This window comes from Contarinia nasturtii, unplaced genomic scaffold (genome assembly GCF_009176525.2).
Source record: "Contarinia nasturtii isolate CC-2019 unplaced genomic scaffold, AAFC_CNas_1.1 Cnas_scaffold_951, whole genome shotgun sequence".
Taxonomy (NCBI): Eukaryota; Metazoa; Arthropoda; class Insecta; order Diptera; family Cecidomyiidae; genus Contarinia; species Contarinia nasturtii.
In genome coordinates, this window is record NW_022198298.1 from 1756 (window position 1) to 12260 (window position 10505).

At 34.4% G+C, this 10505-nt stretch overlaps 1 protein-coding gene across 1 annotated transcript; it reads right to left on the reverse strand.

The window, feature by feature from the left end:
- Positions 1 to 242: 242 nt before the first annotated feature.
- On the reverse strand, positions 243 to 882 carry LOC116343127. Its single transcript, XM_031771037.1, has 2 exons — positions 574 to 882; positions 243 to 488 (listed from the first exon to the last, which is right to left on the reverse strand). Exons 1-2 carry the CDS (start codon positions 880 to 882, stop codon positions 243 to 245), a joined length of 555 nt encoding a protein of 184 aa, XP_031626897.1.
- Between the last annotated feature and the right edge of the window lie 9623 nt (positions 883 to 10505).

Sequence of the window (10505 nt, forward strand, 5' to 3'; positions counted from 1 at the left end):
AAACTACTTAATAACCGCATTTTCATTTGATTAGGCCGTATATTTTTTTGTCTGTTACTGTTTACTGGTAGACGGGCCGACAGACGGGCGGACGGTTTTTTTATTGCTTGGCTTTGACTGTTAACTTTGTTCAATGGCTTTGACTTTTTGAATGCAGCTGGAGGAAGTACACTCTTATCAGCCATTGCTTCCAAAAAACCAGCAACAGAGATTTGGCCCGTTCTCAATGATAGCGATATTTTTTAAATTTTTTCATCGCGGACTTTATCTTCGGTTCTACGACGTTCCAATTGTTTATTTGTTATTTCACTTCTTGAAAGTTGATATAAATCGCTAGATTTGATCGATTCATGCAATCTCAGCTGTTCGATGAATGAGTATATATTTTGATTGGATGAAAACGAATTTTGAATGACTGAATTCATTCCTTCTAATGACGATGTTGTTCGCATGTTCAAATCAGCCACCGATATAGTATTTCTTTCATTCTGTTAAACGAATAATCAACATATTCAAACAAATTAACAATTTTTAGTTGAAACGAGTATATTAGAGATATTCTCTCAATCTAACCTGCTTTAACCAGTATCCTTCAAAGTAAACAAAAAGGGCGTTAAATCTTTTGAACAATTTTTTTTTCCTTGCAAATGCTTTTACGCTATTGTAGCCTTCTTTTATTTTATCAGCTGGCAATAGTGGAAGGCTCATAAGCGAATTTTGGATAATTCTTGCATTGGCATTCGATTTAATTAATTTGAATAAGCCGATATTGCCACATCTTCGTCTTACAGCACGGCACATATGGAACCAACAACCTCGGATAGTCACCTTTGGCCATTTTTTCTTGATAGCCAATCTCATTCCATCCTCATAATCAGTCATGATTTCAGCAGGCTCAAGCTCAAACAGTCTCTCCTCGATGAAATCAAAAACAGCGGAATAGCATTCTGTAGTTTTTCTGGACATTGGGCAATATGCGATTGGAAATATCTATGATGTGATTGTCAAACGTAAATAGAAAATTGTTATAAGTTTATCATTTCTAGTTTTTATTTTCTGAATACGTACGGACGGACAAATTGAGTACTACTATATCGTACCAAAATCATGTCTTAACTGGCAAATAACCGGCGTAACGAGACATTCAGTGTAATCTATACTCAGTTGGAAGCTGCCAACAATTTGTGAGAACACCTTTGCTCGATTTCAAACAGCTGACTAGAACTCCATATCTATTGAATATATCGAGAAGAGAGTATGTTATTTGGCGCTTATAGCTGAGTAATGTCTGAATAAAAACATACTCTCCTCTCGATATTTTCAATAGACTTAGTCGCATATATTGGCGCTAGCTGCGCTACAATTTTGCATTTTATACAGTCTCTTACTAATTAATAATTACGGCGTACTATACTAATTTTGTTCGAAAATATAAAATAGATACGGACGGACGAGCGGACGGACGGTCGCACATACAAATTAAAACTTTTCTTACTCACGTCATTTTGATATTCGATAGTTATTATGAGCAGCTGATAAAAATCTTTTGGCAAAGAATCAAAAGTTGCATCCATCAAGTAGTAACGTGCGCTTGGCTCAATATTCTTTTGAATGAATTCGATTATATATTTCGATGCAAAAACACTAAATCCAAAATCTTCTAAAACTACGGTATCAATATAAAATAACGCATCGCCATCGATATTGTACCCATATTTTTCCAACACGTTTCTGTCCAAAAACTTGTCATGAAGATCCTGGATCGAATTTGGAACTTTTGGACGAGCTTTAGTTTTGTGGCGTTGTAGTGTTCGCTTCATTTTATTATATACCAAATTGGTGTTGCGAAAACCATCCCTTCAAATTGAATTAAGATAATTTTATTTTTTGAGGTACCACATAAAATTACAAATGTTATGTTGTTTTTACTTGGAAATTTCACGTTGAAAAATATGACGTGTTGGAATCCTATGAGCATCTTCAGGAAAATTTTCTTTTATATATTCGCATGTCGTTTTCATATTTGTCCTTTTTTCGATGTCTCGACGAACTGTTCCATGATTTTGATGACAAGTGTGACCTACACTCATTCTTTCACATTTTCCATCTGCGGTAATTCGAACACGAGCGGTACATTTTTGAGGACTGACATCAGTGTCTCGCTTTTTGGGTGCAGTTAAAATAGTTTGGTAGCAAACGTATTCTTTATTTCCGTTCCTTTTATTTTTCAAAACATACAACATATCTTCGGTTGGAATATGTAACAGATGAGAGCCGTCTCGGACACCCTGTATTATGCGATATTCCATTTTGATGCAAGCTTTGGCGTTTTTGTAATGCGTAAACCTGATTTGAAATTGGAATCAACTATTAATCTTCATAAACGGGTATAAATCGTTTAATCATTTATTCATTCATTTTGAAAACACCTTAATGGCCGGGCAGACGGGCGGGCATTTTTCTTCACTAACTTTGCATTGTGCTCTAATTTGGAACTTATTTTTATTCGAAACAAATTGATAATAATGGGCCAAAAATAGAAGTGATTCCAATGGATTCCAATATCGAACTGACATGCTTCCATTCAAAATACAAAATTCATGTTTTGGGCCATTTTTAATCATTTCAGCTACTTTTTGTATGGAAAGTATACCAAAACTTAATTTTATCGCAAAATAAATATCGGATTCGAGTTTCTCGTGCCAAAAAAACACTAATACAGATTTTGAACTATTTGAATAAAGTTTTGAAAGTTGAAAAAAGACGAAACCAAATTAGTTGAAAAGTCGAACTCGCTATATATACACGAAATATACGAAATCCAAACCTAGAAGGCCTTTGGGCCCGGTTGATGTATGGTTGGAAAGTCCCTGGGCCATAGAACAAGAAAAAAATATCAAAGTTTGAAAATCGGCTCACCTGTCAAAATATGGTCCTTTCAAGAAAAGAGTTGAAATTCGGTTCTACAGCCATAAATGGCACTAAATGAGGTAGTTGACGCCTGAAACATCAATATTCTGACTCTAGAGATCAACACCTTTCAACGATACCTCAAACGTCGAAATCGATCAATCCGTTCGGAAAAATTCCGCATTTTAAAAATTTCATATGATTTTCCTATAAAAGTCATTTGGTATGTGTGTGCGCAATTTTGCGTACTCGATTCTGATCTTTTTGAAACTTTCTGTGAGTAAAGAAGACAAAAAACTAAGACTCTTTTGTTCCGGCACTTTTCTATTTGGCCGCCACTTTTTGACTTTTGTCCTCACGGTCACCGAGGCACATCCACTTCACACTCCTGACATATGCACATCGTTCGAAAGGTTTTGAAGTGAGCTATCGAATGGTGCCAATTGCGGTCAACAAATTTCAAATTGGGGCCAAAAACCAAAAAGTTACCGTTCGGCCGGACACAAAAAGGCGATTTTATCGAAACAGAGTTCAACGATTTTTTTTTGAAAATTTCACCGATTTTAGGCCCAAGTCAAAGATAAAAAAATATGCATACCACACACCACTGAAAAAAAACCACTGTTCGCCTTTATGAACCATAATTTAAATCATTTTGATCCAAAAAATAACCTAAAATCCATATTTTCATTATATTTGAAAATTATTCAAATTCATGTGTCTTGAATCTTTAACTTGGAAAATAGCGCTTACAAAACTATTGATACCAAATAAAAAACCTCTATCGAGGTGAAGAACCAATGACGAAACCAAAATTTGAAACACAAAATTTCTGATATCAATTTTGTGACAAAAATAGTTGGTAGATATTTTTTCTGTGTACTGTGAATAAAAACATTTTTATATTCGGAACGTTGCTTCATTGCGTTAGTATGAACTCAAAGTAAAAAGGGAGGAATTTCTGCAACGTTTTGAATATACAAATGTATATTAAGTTTTTATTCGCAGCTGGCTGAAAATATCCCAAAATAATGTCTGAAAATGGTCAGTTCCCAGACAGTTGGATAAAAAATTCCAAATTCGAGAACAGTGTTATCATTGCTGAATTTTAGAAACTAAATGGCCATTGGCCAAGTGATCTAAACACGGACGATTGAACGTACGGACGTGCGGGCGTGCGGACTTACGTGCAAGATGTTATAGAAAATATTAACGACAATTCGAACAGAAAGATTCAAACACAGAGAAAGAGGGATTATGTACTATATATGCAATACATGTAAAAGAAGCTGTTGTTGATTTGACCAAACTATATTTTTAAAAATGGAAAAGTCAGAAATATTGCTTAATCTAAATCGATGCCTGACGAAAACATAATTTAATTTCGTTCATATCAAACTAAATCGATGTGTGAGAATAAAAACTCAACTTCATATCTCACCTCCTGCTCACACTTATGGAAAATCCTTCAGGAAAGAGCAAGAGGTGAAATGCGTAGTTGAGTTTTTATTCTGACACATTCATATTTTTCTCCGTTGAATATACATAAGAAAACCAAAAATTGCAATATACTACTTACTAAGTCAATTTGAAAGGTGCAGATCACAATTAGATTGAAATATACAAGAAAAATCGTACCGAAACACTTAATTTTTCTGAATGTTTGTATTTGGAGTTTAACATGTAATTTAGAATAATTATTATTATCTTTTTATTGAAAAACAACAAATATTACACTATTAAGAATTGTAAAATTCTCTGATTGTTTTCGAAATGCGCATCTGAGGATTTTACAATTCTTAATAGTGTAATATTTGTTGTTTTTCAATAAAAAGATAAGAATAATTAATTTTTCTATTCTATAACTCTCTAACTATGAGTCTATGACACTATATGTTGCTTAATCCCTGTGCGATTATCTACTAATCATAATAGTCATAAGAGTTCGCATATTTATGACATCAAAAAAATTAATATGTCACATTTGCATCTCTTTCTCGTGAAAATGTACATATTCCTTACTCAGAATAAATGTTCTTGTGCGCTGTTTGAATCAGTTTGTGTCGTGCAGTTTATAAATGTATGTTCATGATTGAAAAGGGCGAATTCAAATATCATAGTGTTTTGGTTTTAGTGCGTGTTTATGGCATCAGGTGCATATTGAACAATATACAGAATGTTTACAGCGTCCTTTCATACATCAACACATAAACGCTTTGAATACCGGCGACGACACCAGCATCCGGCGATCAATGTTCCTCTGTGATCATGTATTGCTGTATCGCATGTTGCTGTACTGTGTATGCACTAACACCAAAACATTACATTGATTGCGCGGATAATGTATTGTTGTCAACGGCATTCAAGTCGCTTATATCGTTGATGTCGTCGCCGGTATTCAAAGCGTTTATGTGTTGATGTATGAAATGGCGCTGTAAATATATTGTTTAATATGCACCTGATGCCACAACCACGCACTAACACCAAAACACTACGATATTTGAATTCACTCTTTTCAATCATACAAACACAAACTGCATGACACACACTGATTCACACAATAAAAAAAAACAGTTATTTTAAGTAAGGAATATGTACATTTTCACGAGAAAGAGATAGAAATGTGAAACATTAATTTTTTCGATGTCATAAATAAGCGAATGCTTATTATAACTATTATGATTAGTAAATAACCAATACAACATCATCGAGAATCATATAAAACAGCAACAGAGACACGCATTGAATATCGGCACATTTAATGCCGTTTGACACCAACATGGCGGTCAGCAACATTGTGCTTATGTGTTGATGTATTGAAACAATTGTGCTTCTACACTGAACATAAATCTATACTGCCGCCATATTGGAAAAATCAGTTCGACTGAAAAGACGTACGCAAACGTAAGTGTTGTTTTAAAATTACATTTTTTGTGAAGAAATTAATTAGGCTCACGGAATCTAGAGAATAGTGTCGTAAATATTGTAGTTGAAATATTGCATTGTCGATTAATTATTGCTGAATTGCTATTAAGTGAAAATTTAAAAAAATTCTGTGCGCAAGACATTTTGTGTGTGCAACAGGTAGCCAAAAAATATATTGCGTTGAAAATTATTTTAATGTGAAAAACAAGACGAAAAGATAATTTGAATTAATGAAATACAAACTTACAATTCGATTGAAATAATTTGAAAATGTATTCCGTCACGTTTTGTTGCAATTCTTCTTTCTGTGTACACCGAATTTGCCGATTTTTATGCGACCGTATTGGAAACGGCAGAAATATTGTTCAATTGAATTAGATACAATCTAAATTTTCGAAAATTTGAAAATGTATTCTGTCACATTTTGCTGCAATTTTTGTCAATGTGTACACCGAATTTACCAAATTTTTAATTTTTGCAGAATATTGAAATTACTTTTTTTATTTACTTACTTAAATACCGTTCGCTCGCCTCTTTTTGTTGTGCAGTTTACAATTTTACAGAACACCATTTTAATTTATTTCAATTTATAAACGCATGCAGACTAAACATTGACTCATTGATGATTATCAGTATCATAACAAGGTTTAAACTTCACAACAATGAAGTTAACGCGGGATGTCATGCATTGTCGAAAATCTTTAATAGAGGGCGTATGCATATATATTTCAACAAAAAAATGACGATATCAGCGCCTCCCGTACACGACACATTCACACATATAAGCCGACATTCGATATTTATTCAATAGCATCAACAACCACTGCGACGCCAACGCACATTTCTACATATAAACATAGTGCGAATACTCATAGAATGAGGGTGGCTCGAACATCTACAACAAAACCAACAACAGCATCACCCAAACACATTTCAACAAGCGTTTCACCTATTGCATATACACGACACATTCACACATATAGGCCGACATTCAATATATATACAAAAGCAACCACAACCACTGCAACACCAACGATTGCTGTGTCTAAGAATAAGGATAACGATCAAGAAAGAGAAAAGATCACGAATAGAATTGGAAATATAGATGCGGAAATAGATGATTTTTGAATGTCCGCTTGTGAAGATCTTGTGTGTTTGTTTTTTCATTCTCAGTTTTCTCTCGATAATTAAAAAATAAAAATAAAGTTATAATATAAAAAAATTCAATTTCAAAGACGAAAAAAAATGTGTGCAAGTGTGAAAATTGTTTTCGGACTTTTTTGTCTCACAATAATTACTAAGATTTATGCAACACCGATTGATCGTAATAATGTGAAAGTGAAAACAAGTGAGCATCGTCCTCAAACTACCGCAACGACACATGAACAACGTATCAAAAGAAACGCTGGAAAAATTATGTATACACTCATGAGTCGATGTCCTCGACCAATTTTATTTGGTGAAACGATGAGCGCAACGGCCGCATATTATGTGACACAATTGCAAAAAAAATATGAGAATATCTACGATTCATTAGTGAAAATATTGGCAGATGATGAAAATAAACTTAATAACTCCAGTGAAATAACACAGCAAAAGCTTGAACGAAAAACTCACCGATTAAAACCATCGTTTACCCTCAGCCGAAAACCACGATCCCTTACATTACCTTGGCAAACAATAGGTCGATTTGCTGGCTGGACCGCTGGAATGACGGTAGCTGGTGTGGCTGCATCTGCCGTTGATACTGCCCTAAAACGAGCCGCGATAGATAAAGATGGTGGAGCAGCTCGAGTAAAAATAAATTGCGCAGAAAACAACTTTGGTTGCGCGCAACATATGTGCTGGACGAACTGCGGTCCCCGTATCAAATATTCGGATTGGTGTTTTGTGTAGTAATCGTTTTGATGATAGACGATTTGAAGGTACTCAAGCACGTGGCGATGCTGATCCGGGTGTGATTAGCAGAGTTCTCAACGGGCTCCCGAACCTGATTAGTGAAGACGATGATGAATTTGCTTTTGACAATTTATCGAATAAAAGTTCGGCCAGTTCAATAAATTTGAAGTCGAAAACATTACAAAATACACCGCTAGCACCATCGCCACTTGCTCGTCAATCGTATTCATCATCATTTCCCAATGTATTATAAATGTGGTCGTTGATTCACTTAAAAGCATTCGATGAAGAAAACGAAACCAAACAATCAACATTGAACAATTCAAATCCATTTGACGACGATATCAAAAATACCAACTTACCCGAATCAATGTAGTTCTGTAACCAACGCAAAACACCATCTAAATACTTGTCGAATTCATTCATAGTATTTACATCATCATCCAGCTCATCCTGTTTTTCCATGAAACATTTTCGATACTGAAATACAGAAATTTATTAGCATTTTTAATTTAAAAAAAGCACAATTGTGTCCATACTTTTGATATGGCCACAATACGTTTGAAGCTGTACTTCAACAAATTTAATTTGTTGACTTGTGTTTGAGATGCATTAAAATCACTGCCCACGTAGCTGCTTCGACCACCATTTTCTCCTTTCATCGCGATCAAATAGAAAATACTTGGAAAATTGTTGAAATAATCGGCGAAAAATGTGTATGGAAAATTGTTGTGCACAAACGCGACGGTGTACTATACTTTTGCTGTTAAAATATCAGAGACTTTGACAAGTGACTTTTTCATTGGCCATTGGCCATTGAGTGCGTTCAGTGGTGCCATTCAAATTGTATTCAGAGGAAAGGGAGTGTGTGTGTGTGTATGTATGTGTGTATGTCCGTGAAAAAGGCATCGGAAATTTGTTTGAATAAAAGGGCCAGATGCATGCGCACAATCACGTTTTTCCAAATGGTATTGAGAAGGTACGGTATATCAGTGTGTCGCACACGTTTTTTGTCAATATATCAGAACAAGCGCTCACACACCCATACACTGGAATTGGCGATTTGAAAAGTGTCACATACGCGCAAACTCAAACGGTTCGTCGACCCATCGCAGAGACAGCGACAAGTGAATGTTAAAAACGCTTGAATGTTTATAGTTATTCACGAGAGTTTGCTCAGAATAGTCTTAACGAAATTTACGCATTAGGGTGGATGAATTTTTCTCGATTTGACTCTACAGCCCAGAGTAGTTATATAAGCATGAGCTGATTCCAATATAAAAGCCATATTAAAGTTGAAGAATATTGGAGTTAATGTCTGTGCAATGACAAATGATGGTAATAAGGTAAATAATGGTAATAAGGTAATTGCGAAAATAATGGGTGCTGACTATGATGCAGACAAACCGTATTTCAAGAATCCATTCGATAAGCAAAGAGTGATATATTGCGTCTTAGATGTACCCCACATGATCAAATTGGCACGAAACTGCCTCGGTAATAAAGAAACAATTTACAACGGCAAAAATCAAGATATAAAATGGTCATTTTTAGAAAAATTAATTACACTTCAAATTTCTGAAAACATCAATTTCGGAAACAAGCTAACAAAAAGCCACCTTGAATATTAGGGTGGATGACTTTTTCGAAAAAATGTAAGTATCAAAGCTTACAGCCCAGAGTAGCTGTATAAGCATGAGCTGATTCCAAAACAGCCATTTTTTGATGTGGTTATGTGTCATATAGGGTGGCGACTTGAACGAGAGTGAAGACAACTTTTTCAAAAAAATCGAAAATAATGTGATTTTTAGTAATAACAATTTTGGTTTATTTTTTACATTTCTACCCTCAAATTGATCTTATTTCATCAATTAAGACCAATTTAGTCTTTAAAATCCTTCAAAGGGTCAAATTATACAAATTTACTAATCCAGGTAAAATCTTCAAAAATCGTTAAAAACCAGAAAAATTAATGAATTTCAATATTTATTTATTTATTTATTCACCGTCTGATTTTATCTCAAAATTCACAGACTGAATTTATCTCAAAATTTGTACAATATCGTTTACAATGAAACACTACCCGATCGATACCCAGCTACCAGCCTTTTCGACTTCGGAGTAGCAGATATCGATTGTGTTCACTGTTAATTACTGTTTATTACTACATAAAAGTTACATTTTTCACCTATCAATAAAAATCACATTTTCCAATTTGACAATACTATTTCTAAAAATTTGTCTTGATGCTGATGCCAAAAATTGTTCTCTTACTAAGTTAAAATTTCTACAAGCCACGTAAAATGGTTGATTATGTGCATAGTCTGAAGGAAACGCTCTGACCCTAATCAGTTCTGTATTTCTTAAATTTCTCTGGTTTTCGTTATATTGCAGTCTTGTATATACAATTTTATTTCTTAGTGAACTAGACACTATTTTACCCAAAAGGAGGTCATAAATTAAAAATATAGAGGCATTTATACGCCGTCTCCAAAGCGGTTGAATATTTAAAACATCACATCTAAATTGATACGGTGGTAGCACAAAATTCTCGTCTCTTTGGTAAATAAATCTCAATGTCCATATCACAAAATCTTTCTGAATTGATTCTATTCTATTGGAATGGATACGGTGATATGGTTGCCATACAATACTCGCGTACTCTAACTTTGATCTTACTAGTGCACAGTATAACATTTTTGCAGATTCAATCGTAAACTTATTCTTTAATGTGCGTTTAATAAAACCCATTGCCCCATGTGCACTGGCTG